The sequence below is a fragment of the Mus caroli genome, unplaced genomic scaffold (genome assembly GCF_978045245.1).
Source record: "Mus caroli unplaced genomic scaffold, Mus_caroli_1 scaffold_1, whole genome shotgun sequence".
Classification (NCBI taxonomy): Eukaryota; Metazoa; Chordata; class Mammalia; order Rodentia; family Muridae; genus Mus; species Mus caroli.
In genome coordinates, this window is record NW_028227256.1 from 127,102,710 (window position 1) to 127,130,131 (window position 27,422).

At 40.6% G+C, this 27,422-nt stretch overlaps 1 protein-coding gene and 1 pseudogene across 2 annotated transcripts in view; both read right to left on the minus strand.

The window, feature by feature from the left end:
• Positions 1-14,286: 14,286 nt before the first annotated feature.
• The window catches only part of LOC110293221 (zona pellucida sperm-binding protein 3 receptor), a 45,946-nt gene continuing 32,810 nt past the window's right edge, over positions 14,287-27,422 (minus strand). For both annotated transcript variants that reach the window (XM_021161090.2, XM_021161083.2), the window contains 4 exons: positions 20,908-21,108; positions 20,354-20,443; positions 15,377-15,579; positions 14,287-14,690 (listed from right to left, as the gene is read on the minus strand). In XM_021161090.2, the coding sequence (XP_021016749.1) occupies positions 14,484-14,690; positions 15,377-15,579; positions 20,354-20,443; positions 20,908-21,108 (701 nt within the window). In that variant the 3' untranslated portion in view covers positions 14,287-14,483. The remainder of the gene's footprint in view (positions 14,691-15,376; positions 15,580-20,353; positions 20,444-20,907; positions 21,109-27,422) is intronic.
• LOC110309103 (serine/threonine-protein phosphatase 2A catalytic subunit beta isoform pseudogene) lies at positions 26,545-27,366 on the minus strand (annotated as a pseudogene).

The following is a 27,422-nucleotide window of genomic DNA, read 5'->3' on the forward strand; positions in this document are numbered from 1 at the left end:
TATTCACAAAGGAACTCACACAATATGTACTCACTGATAAGTGGATATTAGCCCAAAAACTTAGGATACCCAAGATATAAGATACAATTTGTTAAACGCATGAAACTCAAGAAGAAGGAAGTCCAAAGTGTGGACACTGTGCCCCTTCTTGGAATTGGGAACAAAACACCCATGGAAAGAGTTACAGAGATAAAGTTTGGAGCTGTGAAGAAAGGATGGACCATCTAAAGACTGCCATATCTAGGGATCCATCCCATAATCAGCTTCCAAACGCTGACACCATTGCACACACTAGCAAGATTTTGCTGAAAGGACCCAGATATAGCTGTCTCTTGTGAGACAATGCCGGGGCCTAGCAAACACAGAAGTGGATGCTCACAGTCAGCTATTGGATGGATCATAGGGCCCCCAATGGAGGAGCTAGAGAAAGTACCCAAGGAGCTAAAGGGAACTGCAACCCCATAGGTGGATCATTATTATGAACTAACCAATAACCCAGAGCTCTTGACTCTAGCTGCATTTGTATCAAAAGATGTCCTAGTCGGACATCACTGGAAAGACAAGCCCATTGGACTTGCCAACTTTATATGCCCCAGTACAGGGGAATGCCAGGGCCAAGGGGTTGGGGGTGGGTGGGTGGGGGACTGGGGCGGGGAGTGTATTGGGGACTTTTTGGATAGCATTGGAAATGTAATTGAGGAAAATACCTAATAAAAAAAAACAGAAAAGAAAAAAAAACAACAACAACAAAAAAAAAGAAATTAAACTGCATGCTTAATAAAATATTTCAGGTGTACATTGTCTCTCTGAAATACTTGATTTAGAGAGTCACATGTCACTTATAAATATTGTAACAATTTTTCCCTCAGGATCAGTTTCCAAAATTGACTTTTGAAAGAGGGACATATACCAGACAAAAAAAAAGGAAGGAAGGATGAAAGAAAGGAAGAAAGGAGAGGGGAGGGGAAGGGAGGGGAGGGGAGGGGAGGGGGAGGGGAGGGGAGGGGAGGGGAGGGGAGGGGAGGGGAGGGGAGGGGAGGGGAGGGGAGGGGAGGGGAGAGGAGAGGAGAGGAGAGGAGAGGAGAGGAGAGGAGAGGAGAGGAGAGGAGAGGAGAGGAGAGGAGAGGAGAGGAGAAGAGAAGAGAAGAGAAGAGAAGAGAAGAGAAGAGAAGAGAAGAGAAGAGAAGAGAAGAGAAGAGAAGAGAAGAGAAGAGAAGAGAAGAGAAGAGAAGAGAAGAGAAGAGAAGAGAAGAGAAGAGAAAAGAAAAGAAGAGAAAAGAAGAGAAAAGAAAAGAAAAGAGAAGAAAAGAAAATCTCAGTACTGACATCCCTGTTCTTTTAGCTGCCTTTGTAGTTAGGCCTAACTTCTGTAAAGTCTCATGTTACCTGTGTTTCTTTAGTCTCTAATTCTGTACTTAAACATCCATTTTATGCCATGTTTTCAAATAAAGACACAAAAAGTAAACAAAGACAGCATAATAATGAAATAGTAATTAAATCCCAAAACTAACTTCAACACACACAGATACACACAGACACATATGGACACACAAAGACACACACATACAGACACACTTAGATACACACACACACAGACACACTTCAGACATACACTTCAAATTTTGCATGCTAATAATAGTAATTTTATCATATAATAAATTTTAAAAATTCAAAATGAGCGGCAAGAAAATCAATTGTTTCTGGGCACTACGTGTATATTAAATTTAAGCCTGGTCTATATACTGAATTCCAGGCTAGCCTGGGCTACAACGAGAGTCCCTATCTCAAACAAAAAAAACCAAAGAAACAAGTAAAATAAATCCATGCATTAGCTTAAGATGTAAATGCTGATTGCATGGGAATCCAAGGCAAGCAAGATTGGTTGTTACATTGTTCTCTTAAAGGCAGGTTAAACAAGCAGGCTAAGCACATAGTAGGACATCAGTTGTAAGTCTTAAGTTACCTCAGGGTGACTGTGAGGGCCAGCAAAAGTTATAGTCTCTTTGAATGTAAGAGAATTTTCATAAAATTTTATTGCAACAGACATCTATCATACAAATGGTATATCACTTCTATCATGCAAATGGAATATAACACTATCATGCAAATGGTATATAACACTATCATGCAAATGGTATATAACACATATCATGCAAATGGTATATAACACTATCATGCAAATGGTATATAACACGTATCATGCAAATGGTATATAACACTATCATACAAATGGTATATAACACGTATCATGCAAATGGTATATAACACTATCATGCAAATGGTATATAACATCCCAGATGCTTCAGCAGAATCCCAAGGCTCAGAAAACCCTTCAGGCCAGATGGAAGAAAAGCCCTAAGATGTACCAAGTGAGGGGAAACTTACCAATTTCAGACCTCCTTGAGAATCTAAATTATAATTCAAATACTCACTTCTTTGCTTCAGCTGGAAAGCAGCTGATGCTGAGACTGGAAGATAAGAAAGAGTCCCTGGAACAAACAGGTTCCAGAAGTTGCTTGAGACTGTGTGCTCTTTCTTGTCTATCAGGGTCCATGTGCTGTGAAGTGACAGACACCTAAAATGAGCCTTTTCCCCAGGCTCACTGAAGTTGTTGCCAGAGGGTTACAACTTTACTTTCAGTCTCTATGTGATCTTAAAGCTAAAGTGGATTCCACCCCCAACCCCCAAGTGATATGTATGAAATTCTTTTTAATCCATTTGTTTTAGTTGGGGTTCTCAAGAGGAACAGAACTTATAGAAATCTATCTATCATCTATCTATCTATCTATCTTGATATAATAGTGCTTGTGGTCCAGCTAATCCAACAATGGCTGCCTATAAAAGGAAAGTCCAAGAATCCAGTAGCTGTTCAGTCCTTGAGGCTGGATGTCTCAGCCAGTCTTCAGTATATGTCTGAATCAGGAGACATGGACTCTAATGCTGAAGGAATGGACTTGCAAACAAGGGTGAGGGCAAGCCCAAGTTAGAGTCAGCTTCCTTCGTGCATGTCTTTTATACAGGCTGCCTGCAGAAGGTGTGGTCCAGATTAAAGGTGGCTCTTCCCACCTCAAAAGATCTGGATGAAAAGTATATTTTTCCATCTTAAAAAGATATCTAGATTAGAAGTGGATCTTCCCACTTAAAATGATTTAACTAAGGAAAAAATCCCTCCTGGGTATCCCTAGATGCTTGGGTTTCATTCAACCACTCTCGCTGGCTTGCTGGCTTGCTGGCTTGCTGGCTTGCTGGCTTGCTGGCTTGCTGGCTTGCTGGCTTGCTGGCTTGCTGGCTTGCTGGCTTGCTGGCTTGCTGGCTTGCTGGCTTGCTGGCTTGCTGGCTTGCTGGCTTGCTGGCTTGCTGGCTTGCTGGCTTGCTGGCTTGCTGGCTTGCTGGCTTGCTGGCTTGCTGGCTTGCTGGCTTGCTGGCTTGCTGGCTTGCTGGCTTGCTGGCTTGCTGGCTTGCTGGCTTCTGATAAGTCTCATTTTCCAGGCTGGCCTCAAACTCTCTATGAAGCTGAGGCTGTCCTTCAACTCCTGATCCTCTGACCTCTTTTCCTTCTAGGTGTTAGGATTCCAAGCACATGCTACCAAGCCAGCTTCACTCTTGATTGAAGAGTCTAATCCACTTACACGCATGATCATAATGGCTGGTAGGTACAAACTTCTACCATTTTGTCAATTATTGTGGCGTTTTCACTCTCATAGAGCTTTTTGTTTTGTCTTGTTTTTGTCTTTTTTTTACCTTTCTGATTTGCTAACGTTTCTATTGTGCTAGACTTTGATTTCTTCTCTGTTTTGTGTATCAGTTGCAGGTTTCTGCTTTGTGATTGCCACATCGCTTATGTAAAATCTTATAACGAACTACGTGAATGTGGTACCTCCTTATTTTAATTATGCACAGATAGTTAAGACTATTTACCTATCTCCATTTATAGTGATGCCTCTACAGTTTATATCTGTTTACATTGTAGATTTGTTTTTTTAAAAGATACTTTTTTTCTACTATTGTGGGGTGATAGGTATGGTGTGTGTGTGTGTGTGTGTATGCATGCATGTCTACCTGCCATAGTCATCACACCTGCACGCGCGCGCACACACACACACACACACACAAGTCAAATGACAACTTGAAGGAATAGAGTCTCTCCTTTCACCATATGGGTCCAGGGATCAGACTCAGAATGTCGGACTTGGCAGCACATTCCTTTATCCACTGAGCCATGTCACTGGTCCTCTATTGTACTTTCTATGCCATGTCACTGGTCCTCTATTGTACTTTCTATGATAACTTATACAGTTAAATTGTATTTGATCATTCCTTTTACTAGAAATCTGATATATTAACATGCCACTATTATAGCAGTGAGTTTTCTGAGAATGATGATAAACTTACCTCTGGTAGTGTTCTGTCGGAATGCACTTTCTCCCAGCCTGGGTTTCTCTTGAGCCATTCGCCGGTAGCACCGTGGGAGTCCATAGATAACTCCTCTCTTGTCTCTTCCTTCTATTAGGAATTTTCTCTGTCTTTCATTGACAGCTTTTATTTTTTTTTAAAAATGATTTATTTGTTTTATGTAAGTGCGCTAGTTCTGTCTTCATACAGACCAGGAGAGCATTGGATCCAATTACAGATGGTTGCTAGGAATTGAACTCAGGACCTCTTACCTACTGAGCCATCTCTCCAGCCTCTTTTGACAGCTTTCTTATGGGCCTCATAACACTGTGTGTGGGGTGTTTCATCTGCCTGGAGACCTATGATCTCCCAGGACTTCAGACATTTTCTATAATTATTTCATAACTATGCTTATTATGACTTTTCTCAGCATCTTTTCTTCCTCCAAAACTCTCAAAGTGTGAATCTTTACTTAATGTTATTCTATAAGTCTTTTAAAAACTTCCCCCTCACCACCACTGTTTCTATTTTTCTTTCTGCTTAAATACTTAAAAAAAAAAACTATCTTTGGATTCAGATGTTCTGCTGCTGAAGGTCTGGATCATATATATATATATATATATATATATATATATATATATATATATTTTTTTTTTTAATTACATTCACTCTGAAACTTTCAGCTCCAGACTTTTTGTTCTGGGGATCGTTGTCATATTTTTGTCATTATTGTATTTAATTGCTGAATTTTTGATTCAGACTGTGATTTCTTTCATGGTTTCCCTGGGTTACTGATGGATTGTCTTCTCTCCCTGGCTTACCTTAAGCTCAGTTTGGGAGCTTTCAGGAAATTTGGGACTTTGCATTTATGTGATGTCAGCTAATGGGCCTCTTTTTAAAGCATGCACGTGGTTCATCACCTCATGTATTTGTGGGCAGCACATACACACAGCAAGAGTCTAAGCTGCAGTTAGCATGAGGAATGCAGAGCAGACAGGAAATGGGAAGTAGGAGTCAGCTGACCCAGGCTAGATGAAACTTATATTCATCAGTTCTGTAGTATGAATGAATAAGCAGAGCAAGCCAGGGAAAAGAAAGTTATTATGGAATTTTAATTAAATGAATGAGATTTTTAGCTATTCTTATCATGCACACACTGATTACTAGGTATGGTAGAAGATGCAATAATCTGACTCACTACAATAACCAATGAAACATTTGCTTGTGTATCAAAACCTCAGATGCACACAGCAAATTTCGTTTTTAAAACAATGCAAAAAGAATTTTTTAAAAACATAAGAAAATGAAAAAACAAATACGCCGTAAAATTTTCTTTTTTTTTCTTTTTTCTTTTTTTTTTTAATTAGGTAATTTCCTCAATTACATTTCCAATGCTATCCAAAAAGTCCCCAATACACTCCCCCCCCCAGTCCCCCACCCACCCACCCCCACCCCTTGGCCCTGGCATTCCCCTGTACTGGGGCATATAAAGTTGTCAAGTCCAATGGGCCTCTCTTTCCAGCGATGGCCTACTAGGCCATCTTTTGATACAAATGCAGCTAGAGACAAGAGCTCTGGGGTACTGGTTAGTTCATAATAATGATCCACCTATGGGGTTGCAGTTCCCTTTAGCTCCTTGGGTACTTTCTCTAGCTCCTCCATTGGGGGCCCTGTGATCCATCCAATAGCTGACTGTGAGTAAAATTTTCAAAGCCAGAAAAATCAAACACTTAGCACCTCCAGAAACAGCTCGGTTTCCACGAGTGACGGGAGGTGCTGCGTCCACACTGAAGCTCCCTTGCACCTCAGTGGGATGATGGTTCACACAGGCCGACTCTTCTTAAAGCTTCACCGGGATTAAGCACTAGTCTTCCGCAATGGTAGGTGGCCCAACATCGTGTTTCTTCTTGTCTGTCTTCCAGCCTCTTTTGTACTATTGTTAGTTAATCCGCTTTGGCTCCTGTGGGTCGTCACACGCTGCTCCCGCCTAATAAGCCGGCTAATTTTGATATGGCTAACTAGCTGGCTGGGTGGGCACTTCTAAACCTCCCTGTAGCTAGTATATATTCCTCTCCAGTATTCCTGACTTAACATCTAAATCTACATTTTATCTTTAGTTCCCTGTTATCTTCTGGGGAGTACCCCCATAGGGCCTCATTCCCTTTCCATCTACATTGCTGAATGGTTTCTCTCCTGCAGCTCTTAAATCTAATCCCTCTGACTTTGAGTCATGGCGATTCTCCTCTCTCTCCTCTTTCCCTCTGTCCCTTGCTCATGCAATCTAAAAGTCCCGCCTCCATCTCCCTGCCCATCCATTGTCTGTACAGCAATTCTTTATTACCAATTGAAGTCAGGTGGGAGCAGGGATCCTCGGGTCTAGAAGTGCGGTTTGGGGAGCCGAATTAAGACAAAATATTAGAATCAATTCCCAACATACTATCTCACTCATTATCCTAAAAACAGTATGGAACACAGTTAGAACAACCAACTACAGAAGTCGGAATACAAAATATGCGTAAAATACTAATTATCCATTTGCCCAGCCTCGTTAAATTCGTGAGTAATCAATCTTACATGCAAAAATAAAATACGAATATGTTAGAAATTGGATTTTCATTCTGTTCTTTAAAATATATTCTAATGTAAATGAATAATAAAATAGCTTCATAAAGATATAAAGGTAAAGACTAAAACAATATTCTTTATAAATTACCGTTTAATGTTTAGAGGCTTACCAGAGTGAGATGTAGTAGAAAATAGAGAGAGGAAGGCTCTGGTCATCCTTGCTGATGGGCAATGGTGAGCCAATGTCAGGTCCTCTGTGAGGATCTTAAGTGACCACAGGGAGTCCCTTTCGTATATGAATATTTATTATTATGAATACTGTGGCAAGGATACAGTAGGGTTGTTAGGCCAAAGATATCTGTATTGAACAGAGGACAGTAAGCAAGCCAGGAACATCTCTTTTCCTCTCTTGGGAAAATTATGATAATAGCAAAGACAGGCCATCTTGCCTCCTTTTCCATAGAGCTAGTAGTTAAGTCTCCATGGAATGCTTCTATACCTTCAAAGCCATTTGTACCCAACAAATATTCATATAGCTCTATGCCATAAAGCTATTTGGGAATGAAAAACAACATTTTTGAAGTATCATCCCACTTATAAATTAAAGCAATAACTCACGTCTGCATTTTTCACTACCTCTATCCTAGTGGGATAAACTAGGATAAACTAAAATTGGTTGTCATAAACTATTATTGCATGTGGACATAAGACAATTATTCTACAGATTATGAAGCAATACATTATGTAATATCTTCTGTTTATGCAGTAATTTATACTTTTACTCTTAAAATAAAGTGAAGCTTTATCACGTTAATATAAAAGTGTTCTACTAGATGACCACTACACTAGAGAAAGATAAGTCCAGAGGAATTAACTTTTAATAATTTAAGAGTATTCACCTAAATATCATACCTTAATATAAAATTGTCTCAGCTAGATAAGTACCTTATGATTATATTTAGCTTCCCAGTGATTCTATAATTCTATAATTAAATGTATTCCTTTAACATGTCATTCATTGTAGTCAACATGGAACTGAATTATAGCTGCTGGTTAACTTCTTAAGAATTCTTCTAAATTCCCTAATTAATTTACTATTTCTCATAATTCCATATTTAATCATAAAGGACAGGAGAACACCAGAGTAGAGGCAGGGCTCTGAGAACCTGTGGTGCTGAGAATATTCCCTGTAACTTACAAGACGTGCTGCCGAGTCTCAGAGCTGAAGTCCTTGGACACAGCTACCTCAGACACCCTGGATCAGGCTAAAGGGGGAAATTCTAAATTATGAATAAGCTGATGCTGAGCCAAGTGGGTAAGACTTAGTATGAGCAGCATTTCAAGTTACTGAAGAAGAAGGTCAGTGTTGAACAGGCCAGGTTCACCTGATCCAGTGACACCCCAAATCTGGCAGTGACACCCCAAATCTGGCAGAGGAGGACTTGAGCTTGTGTAAGGGCCAGGGTGTAGAGATCAGAAGACAAGCTACAGCTCTCTCCTTCCACCACATGGGTCCTGGGAATCAGACTCAGGTCTCCAGCCATCTCATAAACCCAACTTAGACTCTCTTACTCACAACATGGACACTCACTGGCTCCTTCCTCCTCTCCTCCACTCCCCATGCATCTCAAAAACAATGTCTACACCAACATCCAGACCAGGCAGTTCTTTAGCAATAGTGTGTATTCTTGATGCATCTATGACATCAACGTAATCAACCCTGGGGGTACACCAGTAGTAAAAATAAAGGCCTTTATTGTGGTTCTGTTTAAAATCGGGTAAACTACACATGGACATTAAATGGTAACAAACAGCACATCACTACTGCAGACAGGAACATGGCAATTTATAGCAATATTTGATGCTGGCAGAATCAGGTTAAAGACCTTTTTATTCCAACATTGAATCTCTCACAAATTTACTAAGAGAAAAGCTTTAGAGGGAATATTTGCTAACCCCCAAACTTGATCCAGTAGTCACTATCTGAGTTAAAACTGCTCCACTAGTAGTTCCCAGGTAACTTATGCCAAGGCCATATATCTGAGCCTGTGGAATGGGAGCAGGGCATTATGAGCCTGTTTTTCTTATGATTATCCACTTGGGCCAGCAGTGAGTACTGCTGGCACTCCAGGTAACACTGGGGAAAATTCAAATATAACCTGGATCATCAAACTGAGCTGTCACAAGTACAACCAGAACGTGGCAATCATGTGAATAGCTCCCAGAAACAAAGAGGAACTTTGCCCAAAAGTGAGTGAGTGGGCCCTGCTCCCCGAAATACCAAAGGTTAAATGACAGCTTCCTCTGGGAATGGCAAACAAATAAAGCAACCACATGACTGCCTCTTCTTCTAAAGAAGACACAGGATAATTTTAACAAGTCACCAATTCTGCTTATTAATCAGGTTCCAAAGCTTTCCACACGTGACTGCATTGGGTTTCCTGGGAAGCTACAGCTGAGCATTGCTAATTTTGCAGACAGGGATGTAGTTCAGAAAGACGGAGTACCTGGTACATTTTTCTGCTGATTTCCCAAATCCAATCAAACTTGTCTGTATCAAGCTCTTTACACTGGGATGAACTCATTTACAAACATTCCCTGGGCAGGTCCCTGAGACTGTCACTTTGGTCAGTGTTCCTAGAAACTTCATGCTTCTACTGTGGTAGGACTGACCGCAGACTGTGGCTTAATCAGGAGACCAAATCCCCATAAAAACCTACTGAGAATCACTTGCATCAGCCATGAGTCCAAGTCACTCAGGCCTTTATCTACTTGTGTGTTAAAAGGAATTTGAAACTAAAATAATCGTCATGATTGTATTAGTCAGGGTTCTCTGGAGTCACAGAGCTTATGGAATGTCTCTACATATTAAGGGAATTTATTGTAATGACTTATAGTCTGTAGTCCAACTGACCCAACAATGGGCAGCTGTGAAAGGGAAGTCAAAGAATCTAGTAGTTGCTCAGTTCCACAAGGCTGGTTGTTTGAGCTGGTCGTCTGTAGAAGTAGGTTTCAACAGGTGTGCTGGCAAGTAAGTGCAACCAGTCAAAGAAGGGTGAATCTTCCTTCTTCCAATGCCCTTATGTAGGCCTCCAGCAGAAGGTGTGGCCCATATTAGAGGCGTATACCACCATGCCTGGATCTGGAACTTGCTTTTGTCCCAGGCTGACCTTGAACTCAGAGATCTCCTTGCCTCAGTCTCCTGGGATTAAAGGCATGTACTACCTTGCCTAGGCCTGAGTTTTTCATGGCCACTATGCCTCAAGATCTCCATACCACGATCCAGGTCTGAAACCTGTGTCTTCCAGACTTAAGATCTAGATCACAGGTGTGCTCTTCATTTCTGAATTGTAGTTCATTCCAGATGTAATCAAGGTGACAACCAGGAAAAGCCACCACAATGATGTCTTTCAGTTCAGAAATTGTAAGTTTTAAGCCAAGGGGAAAATTGTAAATAATAGCAAGTGTGTTTCCTCAAAGCATAGGAAGCACAGAGAAAGGCTGATATTTTCATGGACAGCATCCCTCTCCTGTGGCCCCTACACAGCACAAATGACCATATCAATATGTACAAGTGAAGGTTCTGTGAGGTCGTTCAGCAGGAAAAGGCATCTGCTATTAAACTTATCAACTTGCGTTTGATCCCCACGACCCACATAGGACAAGGAGAGAACCAGATCTTACAAGTTGTCCTATGACCTCCACATGTATGCTATGGTGCATGCTCACTTAACCACATACATGCACATTAAATAAATAAAATGTACACGTGTGTGTATATATGTGTATAAAATGTTTAGAAACATTTAAAAATGAAATGCTTTTTTAAAAATATCCATATGTAAAATCTGGTGGAAAAAAAAATCTGGTTGTCTTAGTGTTCCAAGAAATCCTTAAAATTGAGTGCAAAAATGAATCATGAAAAGCTACACAAACATATATATATATATATATATATATATATATATTAGTATAGTAGTCACAAACAAAAGGAATGAAGATGTATGAGAAACAAGTAGATAGAGTTTGCACTGGTGACCAATTACCTGTAGACTGAGCTATATCCCGTAGGGAACCTCAGCTGGAAACATACTATTCAATCTACAAGAAATGAGAACTGGCATTCTTATCTACCAGCATCCTTTATGGTAGACACCATGTTCCTGGGAGTCAGCAATAGATTCTCACCTGCATTTGGAATCACATCCTTATGGCCAGTCTTCTCCCACAGTGAACTTACTGGGCAATGTATTCTCTGCCCTGATAAGAATTTCTCAGTACCATAGTAAAACTGTACATTTCTTTCTTAGTTATTACTGCTGTGGTAAAACATCATTACCAAGGCAGCTTTTAAAAGAAAGCATTTAATTGGGTCTTGCTTAGAGTGTCAGAGAATCAGCCCATGGTAATCATGGTGGGAATGGGACTGGAGACAGGCTGACATGACACTGGAATAGCAGCTGAGAGCTCACATCCTGATATGCAGGCAGAGATGGACTTGGAGTGGGCTTTGGAAACTTCAAATCCCACACCCAGGGACACACTTCCACTAACAAGGCCACATCCACTCCAACAAGACCACACCCACTCCAACAAGGCCACACCTCCTAATTCACTGGGTTTCCACCTCCAGATTGAGCTCACTTTGGGGACTGAATGACCTTTTCACAGGGGTCACCTGACACCATCTGAAAACACAGATTTTAGATAATGATTCATATCAGTAGCAAAATTACGGTTATGAAGTGGCAATGAAAATAATTTTATGGTCGGGGATCAGGGTTGCAGCACTAGGAAGTTAATCCTTCCTAAGTGGTCTACCAACTAGAAAGCAAGCATTCAAATATGTGAGCCTATGGAGACACTCTCATCCAAACTGCCACAATAGCCTACAAGAAACATGAGAACGTTATATTGGTAACCTTGGGGTAAGTGTAGATTTCTCTAACAAGATATAAGAAAATCCTGGACATAAGGGGGGAAAATGTGAAGTATGGGTTTACTGTGACACTTGTTCAATTCCTTGCAGAGAGGCACGAAAATATCAACTTAAATAATTTAGATCATATTACATAATCACAAAATGTTTGTGTGTCTGTATACCTGCCCTGGTATGGCTTAAATTTTTCTGAATATCATGCAATATCTAACACAATGTAAATGTTATATTGAGGCTAGAGAGATAGACGGTTCAATTGTTAAACTCTAGGCAGGCAACCAAAAAATATAAGAATTGTTATATTGTTTGTGGGACAATGACAAGAAAAGGAAACCTGCACATGTTCATTACAGATGCAAGATTTGGGGGTAGAAGAAATGTTTTTCTTTTTTATTTCTTTTTTTGTTTTGAAGACACTATGCAACAGAGCCCTGGCTGTCCTGGACTCACTTTGTAGACCAGGCTGGCCTCAAACTCACAGAGATCTACCTGCCTCTGCCTCCCCAGTGCTGGAATTAAAGGCATGCACCACCATGCCTAGAGAAAAATAGTTTTCAACTACGGTTGGTTGAGTCCTCAGATAAGGAAACTACAGCCATATAGGGTTTGCTGCATCTCATCACACTTTTATTCTGAATTTACGTTTATAGGGATGAAACCTCAGGAAAGAAAAGACACTTCATAGTGTGGAAACAAGTGCCTTAACACACATCCCAGAACAGACATTTATCCAGAATTCTTAAATATCTGCCCACTAAATTACAAGGAGACACACAAGCCAATAGAAAAATGGATAACACATCCTAATTAACACTTTATGAGAAAAAAGATCTGGAAGTACAATAAACATAAGTTGTTCAAGCTCATTAGTCTTTAGGAAACAACAAATTAAAAGCTCAATATGAGCACACTTCATGGCCAGCAGAATGTCCCAGAAAGCATAAAAGGAGCAGGTGATTCATAGACCTCTTGCTTTCTGCAGGTGCAAACACCCTTCGGGGGATCATTCTAGAAAAGTGCTGAGAAAATGCACACAGCCTCACAGTCAACCAGCAATTTCATCCTTAGACATCTTCATGGAATAAAAATCCATGTACTTAACAGAAGACACATGCAAAAATAGTTTTAGCAGTAGGCTCATAATACCCCAAATGGAAAATAATCCAATAATCTGTCTGCCTCAGGCAAGGAAAATGTGGCACAGGCATGAAGTGTGTAAAACTGAAGAAATTGAAAAGAAACAATCCTCGAAGAATGCTGTCTGCTCTTCCAGAGGACCCAGGATCAGTGCCCAGCACCCACACGGCAGCTCACGGCTAATTGTGACTCCAGTTCAAGGGGACCTGGCATGCTCACATAGACATGCAGGCAAAAGACCAATGCACACAATAATAAATAAATTTTAAAAAATGAACATCAATAAAATTCAAAATACATGTATACAAATGTGTATACAAATATGAGATTGAAATAATGTATTGCGTCGGTTAGGGTTTCTATCACTGTGATTAAAAACAAAACAAACAGACAAACCATGACCAAATGCAGCTTGGGAAGAGCAAGGCTGTCATACAGCTTAAAGTCCGTTATCCAGGGCACTCGGCAGGAGCTCAAGGAGGAACATGGAGACCTGGATTGATACAGAGAAGGAATATTGCCAGTTTTCTTGCTCTCCTGGCTTTCTCGGTTTTCTATGTATATACTCCCAAACCACTGGTCCAGAAATGACACTACTCACAATGAGTTGATCCTTCCCACCTCAATCTTTAATCAAGAAAAATGACCACAGGCTTACCTACAGGTCAGTCTTATGGCAGCATTTTCTCAGTTGTGGTTCCCTCTTCCCATACAACTCTAGCTTGTGTCAAGTTAACAAAGACAAACAGGGCATATATGTGATTTAATTTTTATAACTCAGAGGGACCCACAAAACTAATTTGCTTTAAAGGGAGACAAGAAATCTTTGTAGTGTAGATTGTGACCAGCAGGGGACACCAAAGAATCTCTGCAGTCTAGTAAGTTTCTCTCCTCTCCCCCTCTCTCTCTCCTCTTTCTCTCTCTCTCTCTCTCTCTCTCTCTCTCTCTCTCTCTCTCTCTCTCTCTCTCTCTCTCTCTCTCTCTCTCTCTCTTTCCCTCCTCCCCCCCTCATGTTCCTTAAATTAGCATTCTGTTCAGCAGACCCTGGATTCATGAGACACTGTGTAATGGCATTCAGTGACAATTCAGTGGAATTGAGATTGGAACAGTGTGAGTTACAGTCTTTGTAAGGTAGAGAATAAAGGAGAAATAAAACCACCTACAGACATATTAGACAGTGACTTTGTGTTCCGGGTAAATCATATTCTTGGGACACACTGAACAGAAAGAGAGCATAAAAATTGGACATTTGACAGTTTATATTTAACTATTTCAGTGAGTCCAGCCAAGTAGACAAATTGAACCACAATGGCTAGACACTAATGAATGACATAGTTTCAAAAACAAAACAGAAAAAAAAAAAAACCTAAGTTCTTCTGGCCCCAAAACCTTTTAACAGGAGTGGTGGTGTGTAAGTGTCAGTCCAGCTGCTGCGTCGAGACTCTGTCCACTAATTGCAAGGTCTAAATGGCCCATTTATTTTCATAGACTGAGGTTTCCTGTGTAGCCGTATCCACTTCTCTTTCTGATGTTCCAATCGTTCGATCTCTAGAAACAGCTTGTACACCTTCAGAGCCCTGTGCACATCTTCTGGGTTTGAGAGGCACTGCAAGAGTTGTGTGCCTCTGCTCACTATTCTGCAGTCTTCCAGGACCTCCTAAAGGTAATTTAAAGAAATAAGTAGGGAAGGACACAATCTGAGAGGGATTCTTGGCAGAGTGAGGTTGAAATCATTGATAGATAGAGAGACAATCAGGAGAGACTTTGCATCCTAATAGATTTTCATATGCAGGCCACATCACCAGGAAGAGAGGTGTGTGTGTGTGTGTGTGTGTGTGTGTGTGTGTGTGTGTGTATTTTTAGATAGGGTTCAGAACCCAGGCCAGACGTGAACCCTGGACCCTTCTGTGCCCTCCTCCTCATTGCTAGGATTATAGGTATCTGACACTACAGCTGGCTCTTGAAGAGCAGGAAAGTATAGCTGAAGAAAAGATACAGAGCTGCAAGGGGATTCAGAGCACCCCACAAGAGTAGGTGAGGGGGAGTCCTGTGCATGATCCAGAAGCTGAGCAGAAGTGTACAGAGCATAAACCCGTAAAGCTACGGTCAGGGCACTAGGTCCAGGAAACCTTCAATTCTCAAGTTCTGTATCCAGCCACAGAGCAGAAAAACCTACTCCTTCCAACTCACCATGATGCTACACGGTTATAAGTGTGAATCTGGCCAACTGGGCACCCTTGCAGGAGTCAGGTGACACCATCATAGATTGTGGGAGAGCCTTGGGGGAAAGGCCACTGTAACGAAGGGTGAAATCACAGAGATTTCCTGAGTTGTTCCACTCACCATCTTACAGTTGGGTATCTCAGGGTACCACGTTCTGTTCAAACAAATGATGTTTGGGGAACCAACTATGGTATATCCAGGATCACACTGAATGGTGATATTTTCCAGTTCAGCATAGATAGCTTTCTCCACAGACAGGTTTCCATTTATGACCATTGGTTTGAGACACACACCTTTCATGGTACTCTCAGTTGAGTTTTCTTCTTCAAAGGGGCATCAAATTGAATTAGACAATGAAAATCATGAGAAACGTTGTACATACTTGTAGTCAGGTTCTGCAAAACTTATTAATTTCAATGATAACTATAATAGTCCTGATATCTGTTGAGAAAGACTATATGTATCTATCTGCCAATTTTTCTTACCTTGTAAATTTTATTATTATACCTCTATGAATTAGTTTCAGTTGTTACTAACATTTTGCTAACAAGGAAACTGAGAATGTTAATAAATTCCTAAATCTCCCTGTAGCTTGCCTTGCATTTCTTTCCACAGCCTCGATCTCATGCATGATGCTAGGGATGCCCCTTTCATTGTCCTCTCCTCTTAATGGTCCAGAGCTCAGTAGAAACAGTGGCCCCGTTGCTAGCACAATGGAGAAGGAACCAAGGACAGTGAGAGGCAGTCATATCTCACTCCTCATCTTCGTTCTCTATTAGCTTAGCAACCAGGGGCATCATCAGCTCAGGAAACGAACAGGCATGGAAACATGGCGGTCATCATAGAAATTCAGTGCAAGTTTGCAACCCTTCATGAGCTATGAACCCTTGAGATTCCTTGGAATCTTGGAAGGAAATAAAGGTTGATGTGGAAAGCTTACCAAGGGCACAAAGAGATTCTCGAACCTAAGTTATCAAGTCTAGTTTCTAAGTACTCTAAAAAGATATCCGATAACTGAGTCACAGTGGCTGTTTCTGGTAATGGGCTATCTATTCTTTTAGGGCTCAGAAAGGGAACCAAAGTTCATTTTTAATGAGTTTTCTTTTGGTCAACTTTTTAAAAGTTTACCATTCCTATCTTAAATATTACCAGATAGATAGATAGATAGATAGATAGATAGATAGATAGATAGATAGATAGATAGATAGATAGAAGGTAGATAATAGAGAGAGATAGTAGATAGGTAATATAGAGAGATAGATATTATATAGATAGATAATAGATTACATAGATAGATAATAGATTACCTAGATAGATAATAGATTACATAGATAGATAATAGATTACATAGATAGATAATAGATTACATAGATAGATAATAGATTATATAGATAGATACTAGATAGATAGATAGATAGATAGTTAGATAGATAGATAGATAGATAGATAGATAGATAGATAGATAGATAGATAGATGATAGATAGATAGATAGAACAATTTAGGTAGGCTTTGATCAACAGGAAATATTTCTGTTATTTTGTAACTCTGTCTTCCATAAATTGCTAATGAACCTGGTATGACAGTAAGGAGCCAAAGGTATCCAATGAAAAGACATGCAAGACACACAGCAAGTTCAACCAAAACATGCCTTCCGATGCACTCATACATAGATGCCTCACAGTAAGAGGGCATCTGTCTATTATTTTCTGGTGTACTCTGGGTAGTCTACAGAGAAGTAAGCTTACTTAGGTTCTGATTCATGGAAATCTAGAGGAATGGGGGTTTTGTTTGGCTCCTTCATACTTTGGTGGTGAGTGTAAAAGAATAAAGCATCCAGAGAGAGCAGAACAGACAGCTCACTTCTACTACAGCCCACCCTGGCATAGCAGATCCCTCCCTCAGGACTAACACGTAATCTACTCACCCAAAGGGTTCAACTGACGCCTTACTTTATAATGCTACTGCATTAGGGCTCAAACACAGGAACTTTAGTACAGGGGATGTATTTAAATAATACCCTTCCACCTCTGAACGTTAACAAGGTCATGTCACTCACACCAAAAATGGAACCTCATTCCATACAAACAGCTACAAGGCTTACTTGTTCCAACTGGAAAATAGTTAAGTCCAGACCTCATCTGAGACTCAAGGAATGGCATGACCTGAGGCCAATCCCCCATCTCCGAGCCTGTGAAATCAGTTTCTCTACTTCAAACATGGTACCTTAGGACTGGCAGAGTGAAGACATTCTCAACCAGGAAGGAGAAACAGGTGTGAAGAAGGAGACATGAGACCAAAGGAACACTAAACTTCAGCAGGAAAATGCATTGAATTTTTCTTTTTTTAATGTTCCCCAATTATGTACAAAGGAAGCATTTTCCTTGTGACATTTGTATACAGTCTGGCTGATCATCCCCCCAATTACTCCCCTCTACTTCTGCTCTCCCTTCCCATTTGTACCCTCCACCCTTGTGTCTTCCATTTTCTGGTCATGGGTTCTATGGCCTCCCTTCCTCCACTCTGAGAGCCCATTTTCTCTTTTACTGGGCACCTTAGCAGTTTTCTGGCCACTACTCAGACTCACTCGCTTACAAATATAGTAAATGACAAGTTTCAGCAACATGGGAAAGACCACACACCGCATGTGTCAGCAACATGGGGAAAGACTGCACGGAGCATGTGTTTCTCTGAACCTGTTATCTCACAGCAAAATTTTCCCAGTTCTTTGCTTATATGCAAGCATCTTTTCACTATCTGTTCGTCTGCTGGTTGTCATCTCGGCTGATTCTGTTGCTCTGTGAATCAACAAATGTGGGCGTGCAAGTACCTCATGTAAGATATGGACTCCTTTGAATATATGCCTGGAAGTGATATAGCTTGGTCATATAGTTTTTTTTTTAATGTTTTAAGAATCTCTACTAGTTTCTACTCACATTAATAGTGAGCAAGCTTTCCTCTTTCTCTACAGCCTCACAAGCATCTGTTTTCATGTTTTCCTGATGACAACCATTCTGATGGGCAAGACGAAATCTCAATTTCCATTTGCATTTCCCTGATGCTGAACAGTTTTTAAAATATACATTGTCCATCTGTATTTCTTTTAGAGCAATCTTTTCTGCTGCACCCCCAAAGTCTGCAGGATGAGGTTGGTTGCAGGAGATGACCCATCATCTTCTGAGTGTGCTGCACTAGAACAGGTTCCCCTGCTCTGTGGGACAATATTGGGACTGGAATGATGACTAGCACTGCAGACTTCTCTGCCCAAAGCTGTGCCTACAGGTTTCTGTGGCACTGTTCTCTGTTTGGTGGATTCAGACAGGCTGTGTTTAGCCTTTGTCAAGCCCCTCTCCACCATTTCCATGGTCCTACAGTCCAAATTTCCTCTTCCATAAAAATGGGGAAGGGGGAATTTGTACCCTGGCAATCTCCCAGATCTCTGGGATCTCTCAGATCTCTCAGATCCTCCTACACTCTTTACAGTGTATGTCTGCCATCTCCTGTAGCTGTGACATTTCTCATCTGGCTTGGCTTTACTGTAGCACAGACTGTCTGCAGCTTTACAGCTCTCCTCATAGCAGATCTGTTGTATCTTTCAGGACACTTCCTTGGTGGAACTCTTCTCCACAGAAATCATTTAGCATGGCATGTGCTAGCTAGCTTCTCTGCGAAAAGCCCAATGTAGGCTTTATCCCTGTTTTCTCTTGTTTCTATATTGGTAGTTTCTTCTCTTGACTTTCTTTTACTTAATCGTGTGTGTGTGTGTGTGTGTGTGTGTGTGTGTGAGAGAGAGAGAGAGAGAGAGAGAGAGAGAGAGAGAGAGAGAGAGAGAGAGAGAGAGAGAGAAATAGAAAGGGAGTCATGAGAGGGAAGGAATAGTTCTTAAGATAGGAGTAAAGATAAAATAATATATTTGTGACATGAAAGCAGAGCACAGTGGGAACACTCTCAGCGGAATGAATAGAAACGTAGGTAGCAGGGAGAGAAGGGAAGTAGGGGAGAAGAATAAATTAGAACAAAGAATATGGTACAAATGTATTAAAGTGCCAAAATGAAACTCATTGGTCTGCATGTTAACCTTAACAATTAATGAAAACAGGAAAATCCAGATACATACATATATACATACAACACACACACACACACCAAAATAGAGATGCTACCTCCCAGGATGCTGGTCAGTATCTCTGTGTAGCTATGAGATTAATAAGGACAACACATGGGGCCGGTATGGTTATGCTATTCAGAATTAGTCCCACCAAACCATTTGCATAGTATTTGTATAATGTACTTTTTTGTGTGTATCTTTAGATTAGTGGACTAGGTGTCCTGCAAGGCCAGAGGCAAAACAATCCAATCAGTAGACACCAAAGCCAGGCACTGATCTTAGACACCAAAGCCAGGCACTGATCTTTAAGCTATTGCTTTCGTCATGTTTTCTCTGGGCTTCTTCAATTTCTGGGGAAGCTTGGATGAGGGGAAATGCTACCATAATTGTGTGGCAATAAGCTGTGGTCATGATGAAGAGCCAAAGTGTCTGGTACATACTGGCCAGGAAATAGGATATCTGGAGCCCAAGATAATCACTGGAGTATCTCATGAGTTCCACCCAGGGGGATTATACCGAGTAGGCAATTGTGAGACATGAAGAAGTTCCCATCATGAATAACGGCTAGAAATATCACATCTGTCAAAAAAAAAAAAATCCAAGCCTATGCAAGTGCTGACTGAAGGAACTATAGGCTGAGCAGTAGTGAAATCATGTTAATCACATAAATTACAACCCTCAGAGCAGAGATAGGTAACTTCTTTAACTCTCCTTTACAGAGATCTTTAAGACTATGGACGGCTACTATTTTTTTCCCATGACTATTTCTCATCTCTCATGACAATCCCAATTAACTACTAGATCCCAAGTTATCTTCTTAAACTTTGTTTTTATATTAACCCCAAATCAACTACTCCATCCCAAGTTACCATCTGTAACTCTGCATTTATATTAACCCAAACTATGGCACACAATAGACTCTGTCATGTTGAAGGAACCATTCATAGTAAGATATTAACATTGCTCTATGGTAATATTTTCAGTGTCTTACCATGACCAAATAGATAGGTTTTGTTTGTCACATTGGTTTCTGATATGTTTGGGAAGGTGAGAAGAGCAAGACGGTTTTGCAGGCCTGAGTCTGAAAAAGAAAATGAAAAATCTGATGTCAGCCACTAGGACCCAAGTCTTCCTTCCCATCCAAAACAAAGTCACCCATTGTTTCATTAATTATATAAGCCATTCTTTCCCCCTGGATGGACAAATACAAAGACTTATGGGATAGTCTTTTACTTTACTAATAATTTAATGTATTTAACAGATAATACATGCAGAAACATTAACAAAATGAGATGCGGAAGGATCTTATTCAATGTGTTATGTCCCCTGGCAAAAGCTTTTGTAAGCCCTCCTGTCAGTACACCTTGGTCTACAACTCTTATCAGAAGCTTTGATGGTGCCAAGGTAACTGTGATCTTCTATATAGTAACATTGGATGAACAATTGTAACTCACTTCTTTTTAAAAAGTTGCTCTTCGTAGAACGACATAGAATCCCTTGAGCTATCTGGAAAAGGATGGTGACACGTTCCCTTAGTATTCTTACCTGTCTGACAAGATGGTATTGCGGGGTCCCACTTTCCATCTGCTTGACATGAACTCCTTCCATCCGTAGACACAGGGTAAGAGCCTTCATTACAAATGTAGAAAACATAGTCTCCGTAGGCATAGATGCATGTGCCAGTGAAATCTCTCCTTTCACTCACAATTTTGATTTTCTCCATATCTGGTGTTGGGCAACATATCCCTGTGAGATTAAAAGAGGGGTGTACATGTTTCAGCCTGTGGGAAAGACACCGTTGGCCAAAGTTCCCACTCTACCTATGGAAGACATTAATAATTAAGCTCATGGGATTAGGATAGAATGTTATTTTCAGAGAAGAGGAAGACTTATTCAGCAGGGCATAAGGTTTCAGTTGAAAAAAATTCTAGAAATGTTCAATGCAAACCAATACAGAAATACAGTTAACAATAATAACGCTACGCATTGATTGACAAAGTACATTTAAGTTTTAGTGTTGATAAACATGATTTGGAAGGAAAAAAACAGAAGAAGCCTTATCAAGATGGCATAAATAAGTTTTTATTTGGTCAAACATATTGTTTATTTTTTCTATTTCTATGATAAGATACCATAGCCAAGTCAACTTATAAAAGAAAGAGTTTAATTGGACTTTTGTTTTTTAGAGGGTTAGAGTCTACGATGGCAGAGTGAAGGCTTGGTAGTTGAAGCAGCAGGTGCGAACTCATACTTCAATTTATAAGCGGGAGGCAGAGAGCACACTGGGAATTATGTCTTTTGAAGCCTCAAAGCCTTTCCCCAGAGATGCACCTCCTCCATCAAAGCCACAACTCCTAATTGTTCCTAGACAGTTCCACCAACTGGGGTCCAACTGCTCAGACGTAAGTGCCTGTGGGCATCATTCTTACTCAGACATGTATACCTAGAACCACTATTCATGCATAAAAAGTACCTTCCCAAAGGGTAGGGGAGTCTGGTGAGAGGCCTCAATGATTCGTATAAGCCTAGTCAAAAAAATAAAAAAAGAGTGCCTTGAAGAAGGTAAGAAGGAAAGGGTTGCATGTGACATTGATGTTAACTCCTGCCTCACCCCAGTTCCCAACTCAAAGCACTGCAATAAGGAAAGAAGAAAAGGAAGTAGACACAAGTCTTAGAACCAGTATTGCTTCAGTGGCCATCACTGGACAGAGCTCCAAGACCCTTACTTCTAGGTTAGTGTCTAAGGACATAATCTCCATAGACAAAAGAAAATCTGTGACCCCTGAAGGACAAACATATAGGAATCTTCTTTCTGTTGCCTGTTATGGTATGGGCCTAAGGACAAACTCTCAAAGGTCTGTTCAGGTGTAAGCTTCCTGTGGGACCTAAATTACTATCAGATTTAGTGACCAAGACATAGATTGTAATTTCCTCTCCTCAACCTCAAGCAACTTTAACCTTCAGTCAAGAAAGATTCCATCTGCTGAAGGTAGGGTAAGGAAGTAAGCTTGAGACTTTACTTTGCAACTCCTGCTATGGTAAAACCCAACATAGGGAGAACACAATACTCCTTGACCAAAGGCTAGTACCCAAGGTTAGACCCACTACTACCAAGATACCAGGTGGAGACACAAACAAGGCTTGGGTAGGATATTCAATACAGATCATTTCTGGTAGGTTACTGCACTCTCTGGCCAAAAGTGGGCAAGAGCAGGCAGGTATAAAAGATGGCGTCTTGGTCTTGGCCTTGATCCTGTGCTGTGCTGATTATGGCCATCAATAGACTCCAGGACAATCCAGTCACTCCTTGGCCACGTGACCACAAGACTGGTTGCCTCAGACATAATCTGTGGTGCCAAGCTACAAACCAGTGACTCTACATGAGGATTCTCGGTCTGTTCCAGGCAAAACCCAAGTCTTCAGGATATATTATGAAGGGACTACACTCTTTAGCACCCTCAGCATCTATCCTGAACATCACAGTAACTGCAGATTTGTGACAAGGTTGGGCTTGAAGTACTCCCCTACCCCGTAATTTCTAAAACACTGCTAGACTCAGTTCCTGGCTTATGGCAAAACTTGACTTGGGATGTTAACTAGTATTGAAATACTAGCCATAACCACTGATTCAAAGAATGTGATGAGCATCTTGAACTTGCTCTGCAGTTCCGGCAGGTCTTCAACTTGTGGTCTGCCTGCCTTCAGTGAGGAAACTATATATTTAAGAAATGTACACATACAGAGATACATCTCTGGACACACATGCCTTATGACATTAAAGTCATGAGGAGAGAGAAAACTGATAATAGTTGAACCATTTATAAGTACACTTTTATCAAAGAGAGGAACAGAACCAGAGGCTTTTCCTAACACCAGTTCTCAGGTTACACAGGAAAGTTGAAGCAAGAGGAGTTCTCTTAAACTCATTGTATAAGATGCTGGTTTCAGAGTCAGACAAACACACAACAAAAAAGAAAGTTACAGACTAGTATTTCTGAAAATTCTTCAACAAAATGCTATCAACCCAGACCTAACAGTACTACTATCATTGTCTATTGAGAGTCTCAGCTATGGTAGCAAGCAGATCAATAAACGCAATATACCATGTTAATATAATGAAATTAATAAACATAAGTATATGGATAAAAACATTCTTGATAAGACTCAAAACACCTTCATGTAAAAATCCCTGAGAAAAATAAACATAAAAACAATATGCCACATGCAATACACCCAGAGCCAACATCGTACCAAATGGGTAAAGCTGGACTATTTCGCTATAGGATCTGGAATAAAACAAAGATATTAATTTTTACCATTTTGAGTCAAGATAGTACTGGAGGTCCTAGTCTCAGCAATCTAGCAAATGAAAGAAAAAATTTTAGTGTAAATTCAAAAGAGGAAGTCATCACTGTTTACAGATGACATACATGGAAAAATCCCAATGGCTCAATTAAGAAAGTATTAGTAATATTAAGTAAATTGTAATGTTTAATATTGTCAACTTGTTGAGCTCTGTAATCTCCTAGGAGATAAATCTCTACTCATGCCTGTGAGAGACTAGATAAGGTTAGGCTTTGGGCATGTCTGGGAATTATCTAGATTAGGTTAACTGTGATAGAAAGATACACCATGGATATGGGCAACATCATTCTTTCCCAGGCCCTGGGAGATAGGTTGGGAACTAGCAGAGAACAAGGTTCTCTGGTCTCTGCCTGTGGATGCTATGTGGTTGACTTCCCTGTTGAGGTGTGGTCTTTGCTATGTGAAATACTGGTTGCTTCCAGAGAACACTCTGCAGGTAGACCCAGGTGACTTCACACTATGTGACCCCGCCCCCAAGTTATCCCTGATTGATGAATAAAGATGCTGGCAGCCTATAGCTGGGCAGAAGAGAGAGATAGGTGGAGTTTTGGTTCCAGGCTTGGGATCAGAGGAGAACCACCAGGAGAGAGAAGAAGGTGGAGAGAAGAGAGAGTTGCTATGGGTTAGGAATCAAGAAAGCATGGCTATGAGGACTGGCCAATTGGAGTTAAGAGCAGCCCAGATAAAACATAGTAGTAACTCGGGGTTATTGATGGGAAATGGGTTTTAATAGCATAGAGGGTAGATATCTGCCCAGCATTAATGCTAATAGAGGCTTATTATAAGTATAAAGGCCACACGTCTCTTTCATCTGGGAACTGAATTGTCAAAGGTGGTGTTTCAGAAGCCTCTGGTTGAGATTAAATATTTATTACATCACTTCCCCTATACCTGGAAGCTAAAATTAATCTTTCCTAACTCCCTGTGTTGCTTTCATCAGGTCTTTTTTTTTCAGCAATCAGAAAATAAAATATGATTTGTACTAAGTAGGGTGGTTGCTGCTTTACTGTGAGCATATATTCTTTAGGTTTTAGAACAGGTTTAAGGAGGGACATGGAAAAATTTGGGCCATCAGATGCAGATCCCTCTAAACACAACTTAAAGAAACATTATGGTGGGGGGGTTGCAAAACCAGAATGTCAGATGTGGACTCTGAAAGCCAGTTTAAAGTTTCAGAGAGGAACATCGAACAACCCTGTTGGGAATGGACTAGAATCTGGCTTCATTCTGCCTGAGAACGTGAGTATTGTTGAACACACAAGTAGTCAACTAGTATCTCTAGGAAAGGAAATTTTAAGACATATTAACGTTAAATCTATGACATGATTAATTCTCAGAAACGCGTGCAGAAGTTTAAAAGTGCAGACAAGGAGAGTGCACATAGCAAGACACCTACAACTGTTTAAAAGAAACCCCACTGCTTTTGCTGGAACAGTGGGAAAGACTCCTTGGAACCAAGACTGCACCCATCAAAGGAGACAATTTGTGAAAACCCAAATTGATGTGAAAGCAGAGGCTGGATATGACAGTGCAGCTGCAGGGGTTCCCTGATCTAAAACGACTGCTTAGGAAGGTGAGTCTGTAGATTCATCCAGCAAAGCAACAGAGCTCACAAGAGCTGTGCTCCAACAGGTCATGCTCCATCCCCAACCAACACCATCCACATGACCCTTGTTTAAAAAACATGAAAGATGCAAGATTTGTTGAGACGTTTCAGATAGCCATTAAGACCAGTCAGTATGTAATAGGGTTAGGTCTCTGAATGGAGTTCATGAGAGGTCACTGTGTGAAATTGTGAAGGTGAAGACTTTTGGAGTCCAGAGGACTCGCGTTGTGCAATGTGTCCCAGATGCCAGACATAGAGCTGAGAGATTCAGTGTTTTTACTACTGGGTTTCAGTCTCACTTTAATCTAATATTTCCTTTCTATATCTCTGTTCTTCCATTTAGAATGGAAATGATTGCTATGAGCCATTGAATAGTAGAACCACGTACCTTATATTTTATTTTATATTTTATATTTTATTGTACTGAGGTTCACAGTTAAGCAACTGCCTGGATTCTGTACTTAGACACTTAGACAGTGTTGAAGCTGGAACTGTTAAAGATGATGGGATTTTTTTTCCTTTTTTTTTTCTGTTTTTCTCTAAATTGGGAATTTTATTTGTTCAGTACTCCAAATAGGATGCTAGCACTGTCATGACAAATATACAGAAATATGAAGATCAGCAACCAACAGTAATGTAGTTTAGGAAACTTTAAAGGGAATCTCTTCAATGTTGTGACAACATACTCCCAAGAATCTCTTCTTCAGTTAGTCATACATTTCAAGAAAATAAAGGGTTATGAACTTAAGTGGAAGTCAGCTTGTGAATCCTTAAAAATAAAACTCCAACTCTATAATCCATGCCAAGTAAACTTGTAACTAAGTTTCCAAGTAAGCGCAAAAAGCAGTCAGTGACCTTTTTTGCTTAACCAGTCAAGAAGAATGGTTACTACAGTCCAGCAGGCAGGCTGTTGGGCTGACTCATCTACAGCAGTGAACTAGAGTTCAAATTGTGCTAACCGCTCATCATTAGTATGGCGCACTTTGCTCCATGATGTGTTTGAATGTCAAGACATATCACAATTTGTTACAGAAACACACTGATAACTACCTCTCTCTCTCTCTCTCTCTCTCTCTCTCTCTCTCTCTCTCTCTCTCTCTCATATATATACACATATATATATGTATATATACATATATATATATATATATATATGTATGTATATGTCAGGTTTATACTTCCACATACAAAGACAGGTCCTGGGAAGGAATTTATAGGAAGTAGTCTGGGGTGAGCTGGGTCACATGAGGCTCTCTACGACGAGGTGCTGGGTCAAAGAAAAGAATATTTTAAAGTGTCATCTAATTCCATGATAGCAGCCTGGGTGCACTAAAAATGGTAACCACATTCTGATCACGGCACCAATTATATCCTTCCATTACAAGCTGGTGAGCATGAGACACCAGTGTGAGACCATTGGCATGGCTAAATGTTTCAGAAATATCTTGTCCAAATGTGTAGCCAGCCCCAGCTCCATGGTCATCTGGATCTGACCGTAAGAGATCATACATTGATTCCTGTGGAATTTCTTGTAAGTGATCCAGGACTCTTATGTGATTCAGTGTATCTATGGATGGAGAGTGGCCACCGTGGAGACAGAATATCTGTCCATCTACTAAAGATGTAAGTGGAAGATAATCAAAAAGATCTGTAAAATATTTCCACACGTTGGCATTTCCATACTTTCGTAGGCATTCATCATAAAAGCCACACATTTGTGTGATCTATTGGCTTTCAAGATTTCCTCGCAATACTGTGATGCGCTCTGGATAGTGCACCTTTAGCGCTACCAGAAGAGTCACAGTCTCAGCAGAATAACTATGAATAGTCAGCCATGAATAGTTTGAATCTGGTGATTTTCCACCAATTCCACATATGGTAACAGGACAGGGAACCGCTTGCACATTTGATTCTTTTGTTAAAACTTCCTTAGCTTTCTTGCTCAGCGTCCACACTTGGTTCTCCTTCAGCTGCTTACACTCGTTCAGCTGCTCCACCCCCTGGTCCAGTTCCCTTGGTGGACGCAGTGTCATCCTTGGCTGCAAGCTGCGGGTCCCTGCTGCCGACCCCGGCGGGACCACCGAGCCTC